Source organism: Pogoniulus pusillus, chromosome 1 (assembly GCF_015220805.1).
Source record: "Pogoniulus pusillus isolate bPogPus1 chromosome 1, bPogPus1.pri, whole genome shotgun sequence".
Lineage (NCBI taxonomy): Eukaryota > Metazoa > Chordata > Aves > Piciformes > Lybiidae > Pogoniulus > Pogoniulus pusillus.
In genome coordinates this window covers 26,169,342-26,195,200 of record NC_087264.1, presented here as the reverse complement: position 1 = coordinate 26,195,200, position 25,859 = coordinate 26,169,342, and the positions used below count along the sequence as shown (strand labels likewise).

The following is a 25,859-nucleotide window of genomic DNA, read 5'->3' as shown; positions in this document are numbered from 1 at the left end:
TCAGATGCATTCTACACTTGTGTAGATGTGATGATGGCTACGGCATCTTTCTTTTATTAAGATGCTGTAACACCTCTTTTACAACAAAGAACACAGAGTACCTGTAAATGGTGCCTCTTGACCTACCAAGAAAATACTTCTGACTTGTTTTGGAATAAAGCACTAGTTGTTACCAGGACACCAGTTAACTTTCTCCTTTTATCTCCACACCTTATAAATGGAGCACTTTTGCTATAACACATACCTGTAGAAGTAGTAATGCGTCCCTTGCCCTCCCGTTCTGTTTCTATCAACCGGAGGCCTCTCTCCACATAACTCTGGAAGAACTGAGAGGAGTTTTTCAGGAAGGGCTCAATGTCTGCATCAGAATACTTCTTCTTGTATTCATACAGCTCTGCCAGGCCCTGGAAGGGAAGAAATTCTGTGCATTACTACAACGGTTGCATACACCAGTCTAACCTACACTGCCCTCTTCCTTGCAGAAAGGCAACACTTACCTCCTTAGTGTTCTCCTTGGAGCCAATCTTCTTAAATATTTCTGCCAAAATATCATTAACTTTAGCCTTTGAAGCCTTTTCCTCCTAAATGAATAAATGAAAGGAGAATTCTAAAACAAAGTGAGTAAAAACAAAGGGAAGTTATATGAACCCACAGTGACATAAGACCTACCACCTGGCTACAGAGTTTCAAAGACAAAGAAAACCTTTTAGAGATGTAGATTTTACATGGCCATTATTTATATGGAATGAGGAGTGAGGACATCATCAAGCTGTAGGACTCTACCTGAGAAGTCAGTGTTTAAATCGTGTTTTGCTCAGCTTTTAGTAGACCAAGTAAATATGTACTGCATACCTGAAAATCCAGGAGAACATTTCATCCTGGGATATGCACAAACTTGCAGGTTCTAATGAAACCACACTGCAAATTCTCAGAACAGCCATAAATAAAGGCAAATGTAGAGGAGTATCTAACAACCTCATGCATGTTGGAAAGGCAATTACTACTTCATATTGCACAGTCAAAATTAAGCTTGTAAATGTGGTGTTGGTGGCAGAACAAATAACTTACTATGCGAGAAGCCCCTTTTTCTGTATCCTTATCAGCTTTGCTACCAGTCTGGTCCATGGAGTGTTTCATTACTCTACAGAGATGAGCCTCCAACTCAGATTCATTTTTGTTGTCTATCATTGTTAAATGATCCAAGATCTAGAAAGAGAAAAAAGTATATTTCAAAAAGGTAAATTCTAGAGACTGCACAAGCATCCAAGTTTAGAAGTCCATGACTACTGACTGCTCTGACCTTCGGCCCTTTCAGCTTGCACAAGGTGTGAAGTATAGTCTTCAGTGTCCTTATAGGAAGCTCACTCTTACATTGCTTCAGCTTCTCTTTGGGAAACACCTTCATAAAATTGTGGATGTGCAGGAGGATCCGATCCAAGTTGATACTATTAATGGTTTCCGGAAGAAGACGCACCATTCTCCACAGACACTGCAATGAGAGGCTGACTTAAAGCAAGGCAATTCTATGCAGCAATGTTTAGTCATGAAGGAGAACTACCAGTGAGCCACTTGACTCTGCTACCACGTACAGACAAGCATTGAGCCTGTATGCTCCAGCTCTATTTGCACAAGTACATACTTGCTCTCTGTAACTAGCTTGACTGCATCAAGATCCCCCTTTAGAGTTGATGCATAGATGTAGCACTGGCTTCTCTACCAAGAACTGAATGCTCTATATGAAAAAATTTCAGCAGATATTTAATTTATGGTTTGTGTACACAACCACAGCATGAGTTCTTTTGATTTAGCCTCATTAAGAATGTCTAACTTGCCTTTAAATCATTCCAGTTACAAAAGGGTGGGATTTTCATATAAAAAGATCACACTCATGCTTTAAATACAGATCTTTGCATGTTTACTTTGCCCATCCTTAGAGATGACAAATCACAAGGCAGCTTCAGCCTACAACTGTTTGAACCAACAGCACAGTGCTGTGCCTAAGCAATTTAAAGCAGGTGGCTGCACAGCTCTGTGTGAAGTTTGTATTAGCACCCATAAGCTTATGGAACTATTAGCACGTGTTAGGCTCTCTCTCAGCCTACATAAAGTCACTAGATACAACACCTAATTAGAAGACTAAACCTAATTTAAGAATTACTTCAAGTTATGTGGTCACTAGGTTTGTTGGTTGGTTTTGGTGGTTTTTTTTTCTTAAATAGATCAGCTGTTTTTCAATTAAGATGATTCAGACAAACCAACTAAGTTTGAAGTTTCTCTTACAGGCTCACCTTCATGACAAGTTCTGAAAACTTAGGAGACTGACTGGCTGTTGCTAGAAGACTGTCTTGCAGCAGAACAAGCAGAGCACTGGAAGAAATAAATTCAGAACATTTAGAGGAAAAGTGTTACACACCAAAAGAGATGCCAAATCCCATCAGAACATCACGCCAGGGACTGGGGTTAGTCCAACAGTTTACTGTTGGGTTGCGTATCAGCTGCTTCTCCCTTTCTAGTACATTGCCTGAGTTTAAGAGGTAGGCTACTGAATTCCAAAACACGTGGAATTAGCTGGTTCATTTAGCCTGCCTCCAGCCCTGTAGGTCGTGCAGGCAAACTATGATCACCACTGATGGTCAGTGGTAATTCCTCATTAGCCAGCTGAACGATTTTACAGACATCATTCTTAGTTTACAGGACACCTGAAACAAACTCGCCATTCAAGGAACACACAAGGACAGGTGAAGAAAAGCAGTAATTGCCCGTTTTTCATTATATACCTCAAGATGTTGGTCTGGTCAGACTTTTCCAGAACTTTTACTACCAAGAGGTTGACTGATCGGATGACCTGCTCACCCTCCTCAAGGTCTTCAATCCGAGAATCCAGCATTAATGTAATAAGACCATGCATTAGGTCCTTCAGCACACCAGTGGTGGCCTCTCGAGCCAGACTCTCTATCTGAAATAGCTACAAGTTAAAGATGATGTTAGAAGTTTCCTCTGCATGCAAAGCCTTCACATAGACGTTTCTATAGACTACACTGTGACATTCTCCCATCTTCTGCCAACATGAAACAATAAAACCACATCTAGGAAGAAAGTTCTACTGAGGGATTTCTGAAAATAGTTAGGACATCAACTAAACACTTAAAAGGTAAAAAGTAATAAAACAGAGCTTAATGAAACAGTTAAGAATGGCTGTATTTTGCATAAGCAACAAGCAGACCTTCGTCCCTTGCCCAATTTTTCATTTCTCACTCCCTCTCAGAAAGTGCACTGGTGAGAAGACAACTAGTAACAAACTTCGATAAATCAGACTCAATAGTAAGCTGAGGTACACCACAGACACTCCATTCTCCTGCAATTTCTGCAGAGAATTATTTGTTCTTCACCTGAACATCTCTATCAAAGCCTTACCGAGATCATGCTCCCAATAATACAGCTGTAAAGTTTGACTATCTCATCTTTGTCAAGCTTCTCATCCGCCATGTGAGTATTGTAGATTAGCCGAAGCTGCATCAATGTAGCTATTAGGAACTGGTCAATGTGGCCAGACATGGCTTCTGCTTTGTCTTCCTGTCTGAGAACCTCATCAATCTAGGATGCAAGATCAAAACACTCAAGTCAACATAATGCCTACAGTGTGAAGTAACTGTAATTTAAAGACTTTTCCTCAGGAAAGGTCTTGTCCTGACCTTTACTGTCAAATTCTAAGCTTTCACCTGAAATCAGCAGCCACAGACTTCTAACCTCAATACAACCAAATTCTGATTTTTTGGAGAACTGCAATCCTATCCTATATACAAATAAAAACATGAAATGCTTAATCATGGAATATGGAATTAATAATTTTATGAAATCGTCAGGATTAAATACTTCCAAGTTGTTAAAACTATTCTAGAAACATGTAAGTGCTATGAGGCAAGACAATTCTTTTGCTGAGTACATGCAGAAGAACAGTTTGAAGTCTCACTGGCTTAAATGGCCTTTTCAAACTTATAGCACAGATAATTGATAAAAAGAGAGATATGCTTTTTTCAGATTTTGTTTTTTGAAGGGCTTCTGTATTAAGAGTCTGTTCTACATCATCCCAGTGGAGTTTCTGTTGCAAAAGCGAGTCAGATGGCCCCTGTGCACTTAGTTCTGTCATCAGGGAGATTCTGAGCAGAGTCCATGTCACCTGACATGATTGCTCCACCAGAGTGCAACTCATCACCCTCGCACACAAATAGTTTAGTAGAGTCTGATTAGTTGCTACTTTCAGTTACTTACCTGTGCCAGAGCCTGGATGCTCGCACTGATATCACCACTGGCTACTTGGGAAATTACAAAGTTGATAGTAGAAGCTGTGTTACTGTGCATGTCATCAAAATGTGGGGACACAGAACGGATTCTAAATGGTCGAAGAAAACAGGATGCATTACTCCTTGGACTGAGCTCTACTTACACTGAATGATTATATTTCAGTAACTGTTTAGAAACAAGGGTAAAGGACTTAATTCTTCACAGATAATAAAGAGGGAAGCATTCACTTCTTTTAACACGTCCTTTGCACTACTTGTAAAGACACTGATAATGCATTTTCAAACTCAAAATCCTTTTACTATACAAACAGACAAGCAGAACTCAGATTTTTCATTAGAGGTAATGGCTACCCAGATTCCAGACATCTGTCTTCAAAGGAGCTAACATTACCTTCTTGTGTAAACAAGTCTGAACATAGGAACTAGTATGGTCAATTCAACTTCTCAAAACAGGTTTTAAAGTAGCCCTACTGGTTCCACTTAGGAGTTAAATCTGGACTCACTTAGGCTCAGGAATCAGGACTGGCTCAAAGATGTCATCTAGTTTGTGCTGTACAAGTGCTGGCATCTCACATCTGACAGTACCATTATCGTTTTCAATTTCATCAAGATCCAGCTGAAATTCCCGTGGAACTGTATGTGCTGTCTCAGAGTGATTGCCCATGTTGCGGTTTTGGCTACAGAAACCAGAAGAGAAGAGTTTATTACACATACACCAACAGGTAACAGTGCCAGCACTAGCATCCACTGGTAGTCCTAGAGCTCTCATAATAAAACAGAACACATTTTGAAGTTGATGTTATTCAAAACCCCTAAGAACCCCTTTTGCCTTTCCCCTAGCCATTGATAAAATGTGCTTTTGTAGGTCAGATGAGCAACTGCATGTTACAAGCCTTCCTAGTTTCTCTTATAACCCACTATGAGGCCACTGCACCTGTGACAACTATGTACTTGTTCACTTTGAAAGAAGTAGCACAACTTAAAGCAGTAAAAAAAAAATTATGGCGAGGATGCAACTTTGCAAGCTCATCTGAACCTAAAACTCCCAGCTTCACAGATGACTTGTGCTGCTTATTAGATTTTTGATGGAAATGTTCTAATACGTAGCTCTCAACAGGGACTTTCATTCCAATATAATGAGTGGGTGGCAAGGAGTAGTCTATGAACTTTTTGTTTCTGGTACCGTTGCCTCCAGTTCTAGGAGTCATTCTCATCCAGTCCTATGCTCTATGTCTGTCCTAAGAAGTTAAGACAAGCATCCAACACCAAGTCTAATGTAACACAATGGAACTTCTCCCAGTATTTCCAACAGCTGCTTAACATGGGAGTGCCTGCAGTTTAATCTGTAGTCATCTTGGCAGAAACATGTATTTTTTGTTTCCATCTTTTAGTCAGAGACTCATAAATAACCTAAAAATGGCCATGGTAAACCTGTCACCCTCAAGAAGGGGTGACTAGGATAGAAATTGAAAGGTAGAAGAGCCTTGCTACCAAGGAGTTAGTGGGCAGTACTTACATCCTGTAAGTGCGATACATAATTCTGTCCATGGAGAAGCAGTGAAAAAAGGCACAAGACCATTTAGAAAGATTGCAAGACAGACAAGACAAAAAAAAGTTTCAGACATTTTTTCCATTATTTGGCCAATTTTCATGACATGCAAAGATGATGATACGAGAACTAAAACAACATCGCCAGACATGATATTAGCACACAGACTATGCAGGCCACAGACCATAATGTACCACCACATACTTGAGTTTGGAAGACATGTCCTCAGCTGGTCCTTTCCGCAGCATGCTAGCATTGGTGTTGATGTTTTGCACACGCTGAGGTTTGTCCTCTGCCTGTCTCACTGGAGCAGCAGATGGTCTCTTGGCTGATCGTTTTATTCTTTCCTCCAGCATGCTCATGTCTTTTTCAGAAAGCTGCAACACAACACTTGCATTCAATTTGAGTTGTACAGAGTTTAGAAGTCAGTCATCTTGAATTCAAATCTACTTTTAATTGTTGCTTGTTGCTGCAAAAAGATCAAACAAAAAACCCCACCCACCTTCCTGTGGGAAGCCTGTGGGAGCCTAGGCAATGCTTTATCACGATAGGCCATACCACAGAAGACAGAGTTCTAACATTTGAGCTCACCTGTTAAATGTGCTCATAATTTGAACTGAACACAAGGTAAGCCAACTGACCACCCCAACTCAAGCGATGAGAAGAAGCATATTTATCTGCTTACCTACAAGACTGAAGGCTACCAGTAACTACATTGGAACAAATGTAGCTGTGACAATTTTGTGCAATATACTGTCCAGCATCCCTACAATTTAGAAACCCTCCTGGCAAGCCATATATTTTGGGACAAGACAGACCACATACTGAAGTTCAGAAATCTATGGTTACAAGGGGCTAAAGGGTTCAGGTAGTAACAGGTCTCAACTTTGAAAATCCAAAAGCAAATGCATTACACAACACTAAGGAGGAGGCAGACTTCACTCTGAACAATTGTTGAAATGAGAAGACTAAAACCCTGGTGAAAATGCAGTGTTAATTCTCATGGAGATTGCTATCGGAGAAATTAAGAGTCACATTACATTTCAACATTTCAGAAAGATGGAAAGAGAATTTACTTCCCTGATCATTACACTCCATAAAATATCCATCCAATATCTTGCATACACATGCACTACAGCATACAACACAATGCAAAAAACTCATACAGGTATTAACACATCTATCATATATCAGTCATTTTAAGTGCTGTTAGAAACATTACCAAGACCACAGATTCAGAGAACAGAACAGGAAAAGATGGTCTAACAACTCTTAATCTTTGTTATACTTCAGTATACTTCCATCTGTATGCGCGGTAGACAACAGTGGAATAGCTTTCTGGAGATTGGAAACTGAGTTTTTCAACCTTGTAGCTATCACTGCACATTAGATGGCATGGCTAGGTGATTTTCAGAGAACAAACCAGCAGAAATACAAAAATAACACAGTACTATCCACAAACCTCAAGCTCTGGGTGCACTAAGAACAAACACACCAAATTTACCCACATCCTAACTGAAAAATGGTCGGTGAAGAAAGCACAAAAAAACCCAACAAAAGGGGCAAACAGAGTACCTGGAGTCCCAACACCTAGTTAATCTGTACAATTTAATTGCCATGGAAGTCAGTGTTTTGTTCATTTGTTCCAATTTAAATTTCCATTCATGAACACCCTGGTTCTATGTCCCACACTCAGGAATTACTCACTGAACTTTTAGAGGGTCTATACTCAGCAAGTTATTTTCCATGTTACAAAACACTCTTGACACCACCAGCAACACAGTACTGACACCCTGCAAAAGTTTAGTTTGTTGTGTTTTTTCGTTTTTTAACACCACCACCAAACCAACTTACTGGCAGTTATACTCACATTTCCAATCAACTTGAACACTTGGTCACCATGAACATTATAGACAGTCACAATGGTGTTGAGTGCAGCATTGCGCACAGTGTTGTCCCTGTCACCAATATGAGTTGCCATTTCTTTTAAGGCTTTCCCTGGAGTTGGCTGGCATACATTCATGCCATACGATTCAACCAAACATCCAAGCTCTTCCAGGCATTCTAAAAGGAAGAAAATGACAGATGCATAGTCAAGTTTAAAGCTGCTGAGAAGAAAGCCCTCCCAGTTTCTGTGTTGCTTGCACAACTTCAGTGTTCACTGTAGAGAGACATCAATCACAATCTTAATGACAGATATTTTGGGTGATTTACGGGATGAACAGCGGAGTTCAGGCTACTTCAAAAAGACAGCATTTAAAAGCTGCCAGCCATCCCTGCAATCTTCAAGTATTACCCATTACCATATATGTGTCATGTTACAGTTAACTTCACATCCAGGTATCACAGTATCACCGTATCAACAAGGTTGGAAGAGACCTCATAGATCATCAAGTCCAACCTTTTACCACAGAGCTCAAGGCTAGACCATGGCACCAAGTGCCACGTCCAATCTTGCCTTGAACAGCCCCAGGGATGGCGACTCCACCACCTTCCTGGGCAGCCCATTCCAGTGTCCAATGACTCTCTCAGGGAAGAACTTTCTCCTCACCTCAAGCCTAAATCTCCCCTGGCACAGCCTGAGGCTGTGTCCTCTCATTCTGGCGCTGGCCACCTGAGAGAAGAGAGCAACCTCCTCCTGGCCACAACCACCCTTCAGGTAGTTGTAGACAGCAATAAGGTCACCCCTGAGCCTCCTCTTCTCCAGGCTAAACAATCCCAGCTCCCTCAGCCTCTCCTCGTTGCTCTTCTCTGGACACGCTCAAGCATCTCAATGTCATTCCTAAACTGGGGGGCCCAGAACTGAACACAGTACTCAAAGTGAGGTCTAACCAGTGCAGAGTACAGGGGCAGAATGACCTCCCTGCTCCTGCTGACCACACCATTCCTGATGCAGGCCAGGATGCCACTGGTCTCTTGGTAGTTTAGACAGTTGTGGACTTGCAACACTATAGCAAATACATCATCAAACTTTCTGGTTATAGTAGAATAAGGTATCATGATGACTAGGGAGTTGACTGAACTGCAAGCACCATAGCACGTAAAATTTCTATGAAGTTAAGACACTTGTACAGTGCAGAGACATTTCTTTTCAAAGTCTTCATCACATCAACTGATTCTGTCAGTCACCTGGACAATAACATTGTCACTGTTCTCCCTAGGACTCTTTTACCAAGATGATTGCTCAAGGGAGACTCACAATTAATGCTGAAACCAATTCAAAAGACTGTACTTTCTAAAGACAGGCAAAGACATTGGAAAAAAAAAGATTTTAAGCAAAATACTTCACAAATCCATTCTTGAAACACTTTAAAGCATTTTCATAAAACGCCATACATATGTAAATCTTACATTTCACTAATTTAAACTTGGTCACCATGCTGGTCTCAATAATCCAGTTATTACAATGGGTTTTCCAAAACACGAAACGAGGTAATTTCAAGTACTCCACAATCTCCCAGATCACAGTGCCATTTCCTACCTGCACGCTGTTTTGAGTTTTTGGATTTTGTCCCCTCCATGATAAAAGTGAACATCTTGCTGGCTGGATAGATGAAACACATCCTGTTCAGAATGGCACGCACATCCCTGCGGATTACATCTTTTGGTTCTCCCACCTAGTGGAAAAGTTGAAACAGGGGAATAAATACAGAATATTTCAAACAGTTTCACGATACTGTTGATTTTGCTGAACAATGTTAGAACAGACAGAATTATCCTTAGTACAAAAATTCTGTTAACAGCTCTTAAAATCAAATATGTAAGATGAAATAACAGAATCATTTAGGTTGGAAAAAATCCATAAGATCATTGCATCTAAGCGTTAACACTGCCAAGTTCATTACTAAACCATGTCCCCAAGTGTTACATCTTACACACCTTGAAATACGTCCAGGGATGGTGACTCCAATTCCCTAGGCAGACTGTTGCAATGCTTGACAACCCCTTCAGTGAGACATTTTCCTAATATGCAACCTAAACTTCCTTTGGTATAATTTGGGGCTGTTTCCTCACATCCTATTCACTTGTTACTAGGCAGAAGAAACCAATTCCCACCTTGCTACAACTTTATTCCAAGCAGTCGTAGAAATTGGTAAGCTCTCCCCTTAGCTTCCTTTTCTCCAGACTAAACAAGCCCAGTTCCCTCAGATACTCTTCCTAAGACTTGTGTTCTAGACCCTTCACTATCTTTGCTGCCCTTCTTTGGACATGGTCCAACACCTCAACATACTTGCATCAGGAGGCCCAAAACTGAACACAGTATTTGAGATATGACCTCACCAGTGCCAAGTACAGGGGGACAAGCACTTCCCTGATCCTGCTGGCCACATTGTTCCTGATACAGACCTGGATGTGGCTGGCCTATTTGGCCTCCTGGGCACAAGGTGGCTGATGTTTAGCCATCTGTCAACCAACAACTTCAAGTTATTTTGTGCTGAGCAGCTTTCCAGTCACTCTGCCCAAAGCCTGGAACACTGAATGTGATTGTTGTGACTCAAGTACAGGATTCAGCACTTGGCCTTGTCAAACCACATACAACTGACCTCAGTCCATCAATCCAGTTTGTCCAGGTCCTTCTGTAGAGCCTTCTTATTCTCAAGAAGCTCAACATTTCCACCCAACTTGATGTGGAAGTGCTGTGGTCTACAAACGCACTGAGGGTGCACAAATGATCCCTTCATGATACAGACAGTAAATCAAACTGACCTTCTCAACAAGTTCTGGGGGACACCATTTGTGACTGGCTGCCAACTGGATTTAACTCCATCCACAGTCAATCTGCAGTCAGCACACTACAGTGTGCAATGGTGTCCTGTTATACTCCTTAGAAAAATAAGTTTAGTTTCTGAACAGTGAACCATACCTTTAGGATAAGATAGGGGATGAAAGAGGATGCTTCATTTTCAGTAAGGTGATACTCCTCTTGGTTCAGCAAATTGAAAAGCAATTTAAGGTATTCAAGTGCTTTCATCAAGACGCTTGTATTGGTATCAAAGAATCGCAGAGTAAGCCATTTTAAGATGAGATCCAGGCAGCTGATGACCCCATCTTTTTCACTCTCCAAATGCTTGAAGGATAAAAAGAACAAATCAGGTTGTGCAAAATGAAACACATTGTTTTTAAGGAAAATTTACACCTATAAGAAAGTAGAGGTTTATTGGCTGATTCTTAGAATCCTAAGTATTGTCTTTTAACTTACACAGCTTGCTGAAACAGTATCCATTTTCCTTTCTCCCAAGAAATTATATTAATAACAACTTCTTAATTCCTCTGAAAATTATGCTATCTTAAAGTTTCAACTTTATGTAATGCCTACTGCTTCCCCCAAAAATACCTATTTGACTTTAATTCCAGCAAAATATTTCACAGGTGAGAAAAATTCTATACATCACCTACTACCACAGATTTAAAACTCACCTCAATCATAACAGCCAGTGCTTTGTTATGGTGCTGGAAGTCTGCATGAAACATCTCATCCTGGAGCCATTTGGCCACACAGCTGGACATTTGAGTTTTGAGCTGCTCAATGTATTCATCACGGGGAGTAGTGAAATTCCACTTTAACACCTGTAAAAAGCAGCATTTGGAACTCAGTGCAAGTATTATCTTTTCTTCCTGAAAGAACCTTCAAAATGCATCCCTTTTACTTCTGCTTCAGAATCTGTTTTCAGAATCTTTGCATCATGAAGAAGAAATGGACAAAAAAAATTGGTATGTTTGATCACCTTGCCTTACACAAAAAAAGTCTTCATGTACAGCAGTTATCTTTAAGTCATTACCTTAACTATTCTCAATTAGACGAGGTTGTTTTTAGGCCTATTTACTAGCAAGTAACAAATAATATGTATGTTTCAAGTAAGAATTCCCCTACAAAAGCTTGCTAAGAGAGAGTGGTCCAAAGTGAGCATATTAAAGTATTTACAATGCATCTTATGACTCTGAAAGTAGCCAAATATCTTCAGATGAATACTTGATGATGCTTCACAACAAAAGATCCTCTCTTGGAAGGTGTGAAAAGGCCTTCGGCTTTTATGAGAGAGTGAATATATGCACAAGATTTGGAAATCAGAAGAGAAATGCCACAGTAAACCAGATATTGGCCTGTGAAAGTCCACAGATGAACTACATTATCAGTTTAAGGGACGAAGCAATTTCATGCCACAGCATATTTAATTCTAAATTAAAACCCAAAATAGTGTCTTAAAAATGACACTACTTCAAAACTCGTGAATACATTTAGATTTTGCTCACCTTCAGGCCTTTCTCATCTTTCATTCTCTGCTCTTTCCCATTTGGGACTATGATAAAAATAGGACCTGATTTATCATCATCTTCCTTCAAATTAGGCTTGCTTAGCACTTTCTTCCCCTGTATGCCCTGAAAAAAAAAATCCAGGTATTAACAGGCAGCACAAGGTATAAACATATGCCTCAGTCCCAGCAATTGCAAGCATTAGGCACCAGCTGGGTTCATGCTGCTTATGTGTACAAGAGCCAGAGAGAAGCTAGAAGAGTAATGTTGATTAGAGTGTTTTAGAAGTGTGTGGAAGCAATACCCATGACAGCATGCACAGTAAAATCCTGTGAAAAGACACATGACTCTCACACAGTGTGCTAGTCACCCACACACATCCCTACATCCCAGCATGGTACCTGTTTGAAAGATTTGCTCTTTGTCAGACTGGTATTGCCTTTGCTGAGGCTTGTGTTAGCTTTGGATAGGCTGGTATGGCCCTTGGACACACTGCTATTAACATGTGACTGCTGTAAATAAGCCACAGAAAAGGCTTTGTTGTTAGACAGCTATTGGTTCCTAGGAGTTACCACTCCAAACCTTCCATTGCTTCCCAGCAAAAGCATGAACTCTGGCAACAGAGGTTTGACAGAATAATTTACTTAGCCAAATGCACAACATGCCTCAAGGTCCGTTCAGTTCATTACTGCCATGAACTTGGACTACATCAAATGTTCTCATTACAGTGCTACTTTAGACAATGGAAGCCAAGGGACTGTAGGACTATTTGTGGCAAAGCTGGTTTTGGCTTTGTTTCCTTGCTTGTTTTCCTTCTCTTTTCAGCAATAGACATAAGATAATTTTGAAGTTGATAGCAAAAAATTTCCAGTAACACAAAACAGAAAAAAATAACCACAAATTCAAATGCAGTCATTTAAGTATTTTCTTTCCCTTTTTGCACATGTAATTGAGAAGACTTTTACTTTTCATATTGCAAAAGAGAGATTAATTTCTTTCACTAAGTTGGTTCTAAGTTACTATTCAAATTACAATATTGGAACTGACATAATAAGATTGAAATCTCAACAGTAGATCATTGGTGTGCTTGCAAGACTGATTTTTTTGACAACACAGACTAAGAATTAAATAGGTAATAACAAAAGCAGCCATGAAGTCAATGGAAACACTTTCATTTCAGAACTCAGACAACCACAAAGATTCTCATTAAAAGCAATCCCTAGCAAGGGCTGTACTCTTCCACTTGTAGTCACATCAATAAACCACACATTAATAAACCACAACTTTTAACTTCATAAGACTCATATTTTATAAAATGACATCAAAATACCTTAGCTTTAGAGGTGCCTCCTCCTGCTTTGGCTTTTTTGGGATCAGGCCTTGATTCCAAGGTATTCAACCCCGAATCTTCGGCAAGTGCTGGAGAAACAAAGGATCCATTTCAAACTAACAAGAAGTCCATTTTAAGTCAACACAGTTTCCCGTTCTTACAACAGAAGAACAATTCTTTATGGATATGACATACTTGTCACAAAGATTTTTGACCTTTAAATGAAGTTCCTTAAACTCCATGTTAGCATACAAGGTTTTCCTAAATAAATACAATATTCTAGCAAATTTGCATTATCAAAACAATTAAAAATGCACACACACACACACATATCGAGTTGAAGTCTAGAGCTGCAATTGCACTCAGTTTGAGCAGACAAACTGGCCCCAAATAGATTAAGCAGGCGTGATTCTTCAACTTATTTGTCTCACATTACCCTCTCTTCTCTGTCAGCACAAGCATTTTTGGCAGCCCCATGGTGAACTACACTGAGGAAATAGTCTAGATTACCAAAAAACGTGAAAACACTTAAAAAACTATGCTAAAAACAGATTAGCATAAGCAAAACTTCAATACCAAGCAGATACTTTCAAAGAGTCACAGATACACGGCTGTGTGGAAAGGAAAAACTCTTACATTGAATGCTGACTTAGCTGCAAGCAAGACTGGAACTCCAGAGAAAAGTGTTTGTAACCCTAACTATGTTGAATTTCTCTCCTCCTGCTAAGTATGTTTGTTCCTCTGGCATGTTAAAAAGCTTCAAAACTCAGTCTCTTCTCAGCCACTTCCCAGAATTTAAGAGAGGTTTACCTGATGCAGATTGGAATTTGGCTGCAGCTGCTCCTCCTACCCCTCTGGATGATGCTTTAGCAGGAGGTGCTGGTTTGGCTGGCATGTTAGCTTTAGCTTTCTCCAGCATGGCCAGTACTTGGTCTTTGGAAGTTGGCTAGAAAAGGGAGAAAAAAAAAGTGGCAAATTTTGAAAGATTAGTGGTAGTAATTTCCAATACATGCTACAGACAACAGAGCTACAGTAGTTTGAAACAAGCTATTCTCTGTTTAGTATCTTCCATAATGTTTTTCTTACATTATTAATGTTTTCAAGGTATTTCTGTTCCACATTTCTCCTGCAAAACTGTGGGAAACACATGAACCAGCCATCTGTTCTAGTTGAGCAGTCCTATGCCACTAATGGAGTGCCCCAACAGTGACTCAGCACCCAAGGGTCCCCTAAGATACACCAAATCTCTAGAATTCATCTTTAAGTATGTGTTCAAGGCATACAGCTGGACAGGAAGTGGGATGAAAGCTATCTACAGGTGGCTTTCCTCCTGTCCAAGCTCTAACTCACAGCCTTCCAACACTACTTTCAGCCTCCCTGAAAATATTGAGCGCAGCCAAGCTTACATGACCCAAGACAGCATATCACGAGACTGTCAATGTAACTTGTTACTATCTACTTGCTCAAGGTCACATTATCTAATCCTAGTGATTGCAATACCTTCAGCCTGCTGGTGGCTTTTGCCATCTTCTCAAAGCCAAGATGCATCATAAAGAATGGCAGAGCATCCTGGGCCTTCTTACGCACATCCCCATTTCGATCTTCAAGGCAGGAGTAGAGGTGAGGCACACACAAGATGAGGTCAGAAGGAACAGAACGGAGGACAGGTAACTTCTCAGCCAACCAACCAAGAAGCTGAAATAAAGGTTTAAAATGAACTTTCTTCAATAAGCATTCACAGTGTCATCAAGGCCACAAAAGCCTGAATAGTTCATTTGTATGCTTCTATGTAAGTAGGAAAAAAATCCACTCCAGCCTTCATGAACAAAGATATTCATAACCAACATCAACTTTCAGGTTGGTACTTATAAAAAATTAAAATTAAATACAGTATGTTAATATGCATCTATCTTAAAACTTGGGAGTCTGGTCTCTTAAGGCTGACCAGGTCATTTCTCTTCCTCTTGGAAGAAACATCAGAAATTCAGCTGCACTTTAGTTGGCCTCAAATATATTAACACCTTCACTTCATCTTTTGTCTTTGTTAACGTTTGGTTAATCTGAGAGGAAATACTCTAGCTCTGACCAAAAGAGACAGACATTTCACTCTGGAGGCACTGAAATCTGAATAACTACAAGCAGGAAGAAAGCTCATTATCAGCCTTCTGAGGTTTAACAATTTAATGTCGCTATGAGGACACAGCTACTTGTTTACTCACACAATGACAGCATTTTTTCATTTCATTCTACATTGATAAACATAAATCCATAGCAATTAAGGTTATTTTGATTAGACACACATAAGGAAAAGTGTATTTAACAGATGCCTACCTCTTGCCTTAAAAAGGGATTTTCCTTTTTGAGCTCCTCTGACAAGTCCTCTCCTTCCAACCACTCTTTCATGCCAGTTTGTTCAACCCAGGCATTCACAGTTGCCAGTGCAGCAGCACGAACATTATTCTGCAGCAAGAACAAAATTTAAGATGAATGATTCTCAAGAGGGATCAGAAGATTACAACAGAATAGGTAATAGATTCACCCTTCCCACAAAAGGGAAAGGTTCTATGTTACAGGCTTCAAAATTTTTTTTTCATTCACTACTTAAGAATTGCAAGATTCAGAAGAATTCAGAGATTTTCATCAGCTGCAGAAATTACCAAATCAAATACTATACTTTTCTTCCATCAGTGGGGAAAGAAAAGTTTAATAAAGAATGACAAAGGATATATTTAAAAGCACTTTACACCTGCTATCTCACTCATTGACAAGAATTTTGGGAGTCTCCCAACTCTTAAACAAGCTACAGAATAAGGTCAATGATTTCTGTAAGGCTCAAAATAGACTTGGCACACACATAAATCAAGGCAAGTAGGTTATGGAGACCGTTACTAGGGCACTATTATTTAGGGCACACACAAGCAGAAGTTAAACTAGGAACTGGGAAGCCTTCTAATTCCTACCAGTTGCCATCTTCAGTGGCTTTTCCCAGCCAAAATTCAGAGCAGCCTTTTTTGAAGAAGCTATATGGAGTTATGAGACATATACTTGACAACTATGGTTCTTTAAAATGTTACCAGTATAGATATACCTCCACACATCACTCTCCTTTAGCCTGAATTTCTCAGGCAAGCTGATGGTGTAAGAGACTCGTTTAGCTCTAGTGTGAATCCTTTTTAAACACAGAAGTAACATCCAGGTATGTATCTAAACAAGTGATAATCCTTGCAAATAACTTGTCCCACCTTTAATCTCACTGCAGAAAAGAACCAAGTCATCTGCTGCAGGTAAGTAGATGCTCACCAGCCTTCTTAATGAGGCCTTGGTTCCCTCAGCCAAACTTAACTTTTCTTTGCTCAAGCTACGTTGTGTTTGGTCTCCTCAACTGTTCAGTGGGCCAACTATTGACATGTCAAAGTAGGGCCCCCAAAGGCTCCTCCTCATCTTCAAGAACTTGAACAACTGGATAAACTGGGTACATCTTACAGCAGATCAATCCAAGTTACTACTACAGCAATGCCTGAGTATATAATCCTCTGCCAGCATGATGGTGCTTGCAAGTAACACTAGTACTATGGATTACAGTAACAGTCCAAACTAACCACAGTTGTTCTTACACTTAAACAGTCTACTTGCAACTGAAGGGAGCCTGCTGTTTCCTTAAGATAATTGATGAATAAAAGAACAATGTAGCTTAATCATGTAAAAAATCACAGTTCTGCAAGACTCTTCATGAAAAAAAGTGAACTAAGAGGTTTTATCTATCCCCAGGACTAGTCCTGATTATTTAATTTCTTGGGATGATGGTAGATCCAGTTTCTGTTCTTCTTCCTACTAACACGGAGTAGGCAAACCTGAAGCCCGCCACCTCTGAAGATAACCCGTGACTTCACAATATCATAGGAACTTACAGACCATCTAGTTCTGACTGCATAACAGGACACCTCAGAGCAGGACAGTTTGCTCAAAGCCCCATCCAATCTGGACTTGAACACTTTCCAGAGAGGGGGCATCTACAGCTTTCTCTGGGCAGTCTGTTCTGGTGTCATCATGGTAAACAATTCTTTCCTAGTATCTAACCTAAATCTAGCTTCTTCCAGTTTGAAACAATTATCTCACACACCCTATCGCTGCATTCTCTAATCAAGTCCCTCCTCATCTTTCCTGCAGGACCCCTTTAAGTACAGGAATGTTGCTATAAGGTCTCTCTGAAGCCTTCTCTTCTCCAGGCTGAACAATCCCAACTCTCTAATCCTGCCCTTACAAAGGTGACGTTCCAGGCACTTGATCATCTTCACTCAAGGAGGTCCATGTCTTTCTTACATAGGATATTCCAGAGGTTAACACAACAGAAAGTGGAGTAGAGGGCAGAACCATATCCTTTGCTAGCCACACTGCTTTTGATGCATTCAGGATACAGTCAGCTTTCTGGGCTGCAAGCACACATCGATGGCTCACATGAGTTTTTCATCCACCAACATCCCCAAGTTGCTCTCTACACATAGCTCTCAATCCACTCATCATCCAGTCTGTATTTGTGCTTGGGATTGCCCTGACCCAAGCACAGGACCTCATACTTTGCCTTGTTGAACTTCATCAGGATGGCATGGGTCCACCTCTTAACCCTGTCAAGGACCCTCTGGGACAGCCTCTTCCCTCCAGTGTGTCAATTGCACTACACAGCTTGGCACCATCAGCAAACTTGCTGATGAACTTGATCCTACTGTCTATGTCAGCAACAAAGATTTTAAATACCACTAGTTTTGACACAGCATCCTGATGAACTGGCCTCCACTTGGACACTGAGCTGTTGACTGCAAGTCTTAGACAGAAACCATCCAGCCAATTACTCATCAAGTGAGTGGTCTATCTGTAAAATCCATGTTCCAGATTTAGAGATGAGGCTGCCATGCAGGGCAGCATCAAATGCTCTGCACAAGTAGATGTCATCAGCTGCTCTTCCTTTATTTGCCAGTGAAGCAACCCCAACACAGAAGTCCAAATTTCTATGGAATGACCTGCCCCTTCATGAAGTGTCCTAGAGGCATGGAACTACTTGCATCTTCCCAAGCCTCCTAGGCCAATTGCTTCAAATGTCTCTTTCCTGTGACCATAGCTTTCATTTTTGATAGAGCATCCCGACAAGCTCAATATCAGCATAAAAGGCTTCAGTGGCAATTCTGAGTGTCCTGTTTCTACCTACAGTTCAAAGGTCTCCACAGTAATACAAAGTCAATAGTATTCTGGAATCCATACTAAGCTAGGAGAACAAAGAGTTCTACAGGTAACTCTATCAAGCAATTCTGATGAGTGTGTACAATAAGGTGTTTCCAGCAGTAGAGGTAAGAATACAGTCACCATACTTCATATAAAAGTTGAACTATAATACTAACAGGATTTCTTTATAAACATAAAAATACATCTAAGATGGAATATTCAGGCACACATTGATATTTGGATAATTAGTTTTATTTAGACAGGAAGTTATAAAAGAACAGAACATAATCTGTAAGCTTCCAAAGAAGTCTTAGCTAGCATTTGCTTCTCAAAAACAAGTCCCAACAGCAATTTTCAGGCACAGAGTTAGCAGTGAAACAGAAAGATCTTGATGAGTGTCTTACCTTACTGTCTCCTAGGACTGTAATGACAGGAATGCCCAAATTCTTCACATGCTGTTTGATATTGGGGCCCATTGCTGTTGCCAGCTGCTGAAGAATGCTCAGTGTTTGCTGCACCTGGGCATTAACAAAAAGGCTTTCGTTAAAATACTGATGCACCATGTGTGCCAAACTGCCACATGGAGGAAAATAACACTGATGTACACCTAGACTTCTACTTTAGAATGCCTGCTCAGAACTCTACTCCACACTTCACATTCATCACTTAAATAAGAATTATTTCTACATTTCAAGTAAATTATAGTTAAACTAAAAATATTTTCAAACAAAGAACATTTCAATTCTGTCACTATCAGAGCAATGATTTAAACTTTGTTTATTGTGGTGGGTTTTTCCTTTGTTTTGTTGGGGGGCTTTGTTGGTTTTGAGGTTTTGTTTGTTTGTTGTTTTTCTTTTCTTTTTTACAGTACATTGAGAGTAGAGGTAGATTTTCCCTTTTTTGAATTATAGAATGGTTTAGATTGGAAGAGACTCTTGAAAGGTAACTTGTCCAATATCACTGCAGTAAGCAGGGATATCTCCAACCACATCAGGTTGCTCAGAGTCCCATCAAGCTTGATCTTGCATGTTGCCAGGGACGGGACCTCCACTGCCACTCCAGCCAACCTGTTTCACCACCCTCATTGTCAGAATCTCCTTTGTCCTATCACATTGAGAATGGTGCATCAAGAAACCTAAAGCCCTGGAGTGATTCTCCATGGCAAAACCACCTCAAACCATGTACCTCATGTACCTTCCTTTTTTGTTCCTCTTAAATACAAAACAAAGGCAAATGTTTTTTAGAAACAGTCAAACACAACTTAGAATTTCACAGTTCACAGTTCCCCAGCTGTTGATTTCATGACATTGTAACAGACTCAGCAATATGCAAGGTTCAGAAATCATTAAGTAGTTTGTCTGAAGTTCTATGCTGGGAACAGCTGAAACAGAATTTTGAAGAACTTACCAAGATTTTGTTAGAGTCGTTGAGACGACTCTTCAAAGCAGCTGGAAGTTCTCCTATGTTTGGTTCTATGAACTTAGCATCGTTTATTATGTTTGTCACCTCATCTAAACCTTCCTTTCTGATCTTCCAGTTTTTGTCCCCAATCTTAGACACTAGTTCAGCTGTGATCTTATCACTGCAAGACATAAAAAAAAACCAGTTAAAAAGCTCATTATCTTAGTTCTCTGTCTTTAGTATTTGAGCGTTTCAACACCACACGCTGCTTAGGAAGTGTCGATAAATTTTACAACTGCAGTGAAATTATGTTTCCAGGTCACTGAATCCAAACCTACCCAATATCTGTTCTTGGCAAGAGATCCACAACATCACTCCCAACATCTTCCTGTTCCTCTTCCTCGCCATCATCCCCAACTGCTGCACTGTGCCTGGAAATGCCACGAGTCGGGACTGGTGCTGTCTGCCCTTGCATCTGCAAGGAACACAACACACACACACACAACATCAGCTATTTTACAGTTTTTCATTTGACAACAGAAACAAACATACTTCCACGATAGAAAAGTGCTGTTTCAGGGTGGAAGATTTCTAAAACACCACGCTGTTCAAAAAAAAAAACCCACCAAAACTTTTAGAATTCACCATTAGTGATTACCGACACAGCTAGACATGGTAAGTTTGCAGCTGCTTTAGTGAGTAGTCTTAAAAACAAAAGAATTGATCACTTTCACAACCACAGGGCAGACCACAGCATTACTACAGCTTTCAGCTACTGAAGTTTCCAAGTAGTTCTAATGCTTCGTAGTAAGAGCACTACACTTCATACCTTTTCAAATTCTGCATCTATCTGGGAGAGAAGGGCTGGTTTCTCATCCTCAAAAAACATTCGCAAAGGAGGGCCCACATAAAGATACATGACTCCCAACAAGGTAATGGCAGAAGTCCTTACAGCCTGCCAGAAAGAGGATAAAACCACTCAGTCTTCAAATCAAGGATTGATAATAAATTAGGGTTAAAATTCCAAAGTTTACTCACTGGATTAGTTGCAGCAAGAGCTGTCTTCACATTACTGATGAAAGCTTTGACATTTAGCCTGTAAGAAAAAGATATGCTCCCTAAGTAAAATGCAACACAGGAAGCACCAATGTGAAATAAAATTGTCACAACTGGCTAAAGAAAGAAAAATGTTCTGAGGACAGTTTCATACAACTAACTTAGAAGCAGAAGCTATCTGCACTTTAGAAATAACATCACAGGTACAGTAGACATCTATTTAAATAAGGACTGTGGGAGATGGATTAGGGGAATGGGCTACTAAAATCAATACAGTAAGCATAAAAAAACAGCAGCCTTTCATACAAATTATTACAGATAGGAAGTTTCATCCATATCATTGCCAGGCCTGAAATTGAGGGATGTGTCTAAAACAAATTTAGGCACCTAAAATACGGCTACTTAAAGGCAAAGCTTTTTCCCCGCCACCCCCTCCTTTTGTTAGTCTGTCTCAGAATCTCCCAGAAAACAGCAGATTTAAAAAAAAAAAAAAATCACAAGAAAAACAAAAGGAGGTTTAGAACACTGAGTATAGCACCCCTGAATTCAAAAGAAAATGAAAGAAGCAATCACAGAAGTTTGCTTTGTGGAGCCTCAAACACTGTTAGTAAGTAGTATCATACTTATTTGTAGATTATAATGCTGGAAATATGAACATTTTGGGGAATTTACTGAATAAGAGTTTCCCTTCCAGACTTCAATAGTGTTACTACCCATTTAAGAGCTGCAAAACAACTTGAACAGACATAGTAACTGCCCAAGTAGTCAAATTAATATTTCAAGTCCTCACTACTTAGAAATTTTGTAATAAAGTTTACTTCTGAGAACATGTGTTTGACCACACTCAGTTAAAAGACTGGTGATTAAAAATTATAGGAGGCTATCCCTGAATACCATGAAGAACTGATTTCTTCCCCTCACAGCATTATAGGGAATAGTGGCTATTTGGTTGGCTAAAACTCCACCCTGTTATGACCCACAAAAACTTTGCCAAGCAGAGCAGTAAGAATGCTGGATAGGTATTGTCCTACAGGCTGTCAGATTTGGGTTTATTGAACTATAGTGATCCACCTGGCTGCAGATGTAGCCGAGGAGAACAGCAACAACAGGCATGCACTAAATGCCACAGGTCCTCACCCAGCCCACTCCGACAGTATACAAAGCTTAAGAAAAATGCCCCTCAGAAAGGTTTGAGTGATGAATAAAGCATTAGTGATGTCAGACACTTTCATTCACATTTAGAGCTAGAAGAGTATCTGCCAGTGCTAGCATCAGTTTAAGAAATAAGAGTTCAGATGCACTTGCAGCCAGTGTCTTTAGACCATTCTGATAGAAAACACTCTTAATCCTGGATTAGAAACATTTTCATTCAAGTTTCAGTAATGTAGTTCAAAGACATACCCAGAAAAGCCAAACTCTTTAATTGCATTTGAAAGCCAGTTCAAAGTTTCTGATTGGTTTTTAGGATTCTTTTGCGAGAAAGCCATAGCCACAACCTAGAACAGAAGAGAGTTAAGTGTAAATTTTAACTGGCAAACCAGGAGACAAAGCACTGTAAATGAAGGAGTGAGCACACCTGCAAAAAAGCCACAGGGCACTGCAATGAAACAGAAACATTTGGGATAACACAAGGAAAAACTTGGGGTGTCACTGAAGCAGACTACACCTGCAAGTGAAAAGAAGTACCAAAGAACTGAAGTACTTTAAGGCAGCAAGAAATGCCTTTACTAAGGATGTGCACCTGCTTTGGTAGTATTTCAAAGTACTGATTTACTACCCATGATTTCCTATTTTGAAGGAACTTGCATTTAACTTCTACCTTAGAAACTATCTTGAAAGCAAATAAGTCACTTCCAAGAAACTGAGTTAAAAAAAAAAAGAGCATTTACTTCTCATACTGAAAGAACACCCCACATAATGCTGCTGAATTTTTTGACTGGAAGAACACCTTTACTGCTCACTCACCTGCTCAGCAGTCCATGGCAACTGACATGCCTCTGCTATTGCTGTCATGGCCTCTTTTGCATTATTCCCACATTTTACATCGCCAACCTTGTCTACAAGTCCATCCAGCACAACTTGTGCTGAAGTTTTGGAGAAGTTTCCTTTCTGTGCAATCAATGCAACTATATGCAGTTTCAACTGCATCACCTGCAATATTCATAACAGCAAAGAAGTTACTTAAGTCTTCATCTACTTTAGATTTTCAAAAATTCTATCTATTTATAGATTTCATATAGCAATAAATACACATATTTGTGGATAAACACATTTATGTAAATGCATGTATATACACACACAAACACATGCACTTGAATACTGAGGTGTGTTTACATGAACACAATGGGTGTGTACACAAACATGTATTCTACATACATCCACATTTGTGAGATTATGCACAATGGTTTTGTGTGATTATCATAGAATGGTTTGGGTTGAAAAGGACATAAAAGATCACCCAGTTCCAACCCCCATGCCATGGGCAGGGATACCTTTCGCTAGACCAGGTTGCTCAAGGCCTCATCCAACCTGGCACACTGCGAGGGAGGGGATATCCACAACCTGCCTGGGCAACCTGTTTCAGCGTCTTACCACCCTCACTGTAAAGAATTTCTTCCTAATAGACAGTCCAAATCTGCCCTATTCCAGCTTAAAGCCATTGTCTCCTTGTCCCATTGCTGCAAGTCCTTGCTAACAAGTTCCCATTTCCCACATTGCAGCCTTCTTGTAGGCCCCTTTTAAGCAGTAAAAGACCACTAACAATTATAAACACTGCTACAACTATAAACACAAACACTTTAAATATAAAGGCACACATACATACACAATTAACAATGCTGGGCAGTTGTTATCTATCACAGAATGCCAGGTTGGAAGAGACTCTAAGGATCATAGTTGATAGGTTGGACTGGATGATCTTCGAGGTCTCTTCCAATCTGGCTGATTCTATGATCATCTGCTCCACCTTTTAGAACTTACACACACACATATAGCTGCACACACATATACACACACGCAGATATCTTCATATGTCTCCAAGTCTCAACTCCCAGCAGAAAGGAAACCTGATTTCAGAGTTTATATTGACTACAGATACAACTGTAGTCATAGGTCATGGTGCTAGGTATTGTCAATATACAGAGTTTTTCTGGTTGGAATAGACCTCTAAGAGCAAGTCACAGCATAACATATTCACCTAAGGCCTTTTTAATGTAAGCTGTGCTTCCAACTAAGAAAAATGGTCTGCTAGGAACTGAAAAGTAATGCACTACCTGAAAATTAGTCTCTTTCCAACCAGGTTTCTTGGCAAGCATTCTTACTAGAGCTTGGCAAGGCATTTCACTTCTCTCCATAAGCTCAACAGCCTAAAAGATAAACAGTAGTCAGTGGATTGCAAGTGACAAAATTCAAAGTGAACAGAAGTCAGGTCAGCTATCCTGTAAATGTTTTCTTAATATTTAACTAACTTGCAGAAAATCTTAGTATAAGAATTTCCCCTGAAGATCCTTACAAGACCTAATTCTACAAGGAGACCATTTTACAAGCACTGAGCAGAGATGAAGTCTGAATGTAACACTAAATTATAGTTTTCGCTTGTCATTAGTCTTACTTGTTTGGCTAAAACTGTAACACCTTGAGTAAAGCTGGCTTCTGTAGCAGCATTTCAATGCAGGCAGACATTATGTCATAATTTGAGTTAGTCATCTTTTATCACCAAAACATTACAACTCAGTTACAGATGTAATGGTATAGCAGCACAAAATACTTGTACATCTACAAATATTTTTGATTGCCAGCTCTTTCAGGTTCTATGACAAATGCCATGGCAAGAAAGCCAATATTTTCTTTTGAGTTATACATGATGTTTTTACTTTGTGGCTACCTGAAGCATTTGCCACCAGCTGTGATGACTGCTAGTATTGTGTAATGCATCAAACATCAACTATTTGCCAAATGAACTTTGAGTATTATAGTCAACTGTTGCCTAACATGCAATTGGCAAGGATTTACTTGCAACTGCATCTGCCCAGACACTGAAAAACTTTAAACCTAGACATTTTTTGAGACTAAGTTTTAGAATTACTACAGTGTTTCGCAGCAACCTTTCTATGTATTCTCAATCTACATGTCAGTATTTCTGACAAAATCACATCCGTCTACATTGAACTAAGACTTATTCCACTATTGTTAAAGACTAAGAGGCAATTTAAGTCATACAAACCACTAGCCTCTGCAATTATTGTTCAATCCCTCTGAAATGCTGATGTACCACTAACCACTGGTACACTTTGCCTTTCCCTACCCGCCTCTCCTCAACCGCTACAAACTCACCTTCTGAAACTCCTCCATGCAAGCAAGCCTCTCTTTCCAGTTACCACTGTCCAGCTGCTGGATACAAGAAGCTGGAAGGACAGCAGCAGCCTTTTCTTCACATACTTCTATCTGCAGAAAGATCAGAACAAGGTTAATGCCCTACTGTATCCCTTTGGAGGGGAGCAGCAACCTTAAGGACAAGTAACATAATGGAATGACCCTTGAACTGCAGTCCATCTCAAAAATATGGAAAGCTTTCTACTGTAGTTTGAGAGACTTCACATGGACTATGGTTTATGGGCTTTATGAATTTAGGAAGCTGCTAAACTGCACTGCAACACAGAAAAGCCATTGTTGAAAGTACGAGTTGCGCAGACAGAAACAATCTTGAGTTGCCGCTACTCACTCACAGAATTAAGCAGAGGCAACCTAAACTTTACAA

At 39.9% G+C, this 25,859-nt stretch overlaps 1 protein-coding gene and 1 non-coding gene across 2 annotated transcripts in view; both read right to left on the bottom strand.

Annotated features, from left to right (window-relative positions):
- CKAP5 (cytoskeleton associated protein 5) overlaps positions 1–25,859 on the bottom strand; it is a 56,805-nt gene that overhangs the window by 5,877 nt on the left and 25,069 nt on the right. The window contains exons 15-42 of the mRNA XM_064145189.1: positions 25,436–25,546; positions 24,376–24,468; positions 23,069–23,254; positions 22,505–22,599; positions 21,086–21,143; positions 20,877–21,002; positions 20,386–20,522; positions 20,054–20,228; positions 19,051–19,164; positions 15,764–15,892; positions 14,933–15,127; positions 14,243–14,378; positions 13,433–13,521; positions 12,103–12,228; positions 11,269–11,418; positions 10,715–10,918; positions 9,332–9,467; positions 7,721–7,914; positions 6,055–6,227; positions 4,805–4,978; positions 4,270–4,390; positions 3,415–3,594; positions 2,778–2,965; positions 2,289–2,367; positions 1,301–1,489; positions 1,069–1,206; positions 498–581; positions 245–404 (exon numbers count right to left, since the gene is read on the bottom strand). Coding sequence (XP_064001259.1) covers positions 245–404; positions 498–581; positions 1,069–1,206; positions 1,301–1,489; positions 2,289–2,367; positions 2,778–2,965; positions 3,415–3,594; positions 4,270–4,390; positions 4,805–4,978; positions 6,055–6,227; positions 7,721–7,914; positions 9,332–9,467; positions 10,715–10,918; positions 11,269–11,418; positions 12,103–12,228; positions 13,433–13,521; positions 14,243–14,378; positions 14,933–15,127; positions 15,764–15,892; positions 19,051–19,164; positions 20,054–20,228; positions 20,386–20,522; positions 20,877–21,002; positions 21,086–21,143; positions 22,505–22,599; positions 23,069–23,254; positions 24,376–24,468; positions 25,436–25,546 — 3,940 coding nt within the window. The remainder of the gene's footprint in view (positions 1–244; positions 405–497; positions 582–1,068; positions 1,207–1,300; positions 1,490–2,288; positions 2,368–2,777; positions 2,966–3,414; positions 3,595–4,269; positions 4,391–4,804; positions 4,979–6,054; positions 6,228–7,720; positions 7,915–9,331; positions 9,468–10,714; positions 10,919–11,268; positions 11,419–12,102; positions 12,229–13,432; positions 13,522–14,242; positions 14,379–14,932; positions 15,128–15,763; positions 15,893–19,050; positions 19,165–20,053; positions 20,229–20,385; positions 20,523–20,876; positions 21,003–21,085; positions 21,144–22,504; positions 22,600–23,068; positions 23,255–24,375; positions 24,469–25,435; positions 25,547–25,859) is intronic.
- On the bottom strand, positions 4,110–4,220 carry LOC135181130 (small nucleolar RNA SNORD67). The gene has a single exon (XR_010304750.1). It is a non-coding gene; the product is annotated as a small nucleolar RNA SNORD67 (small nucleolar RNA).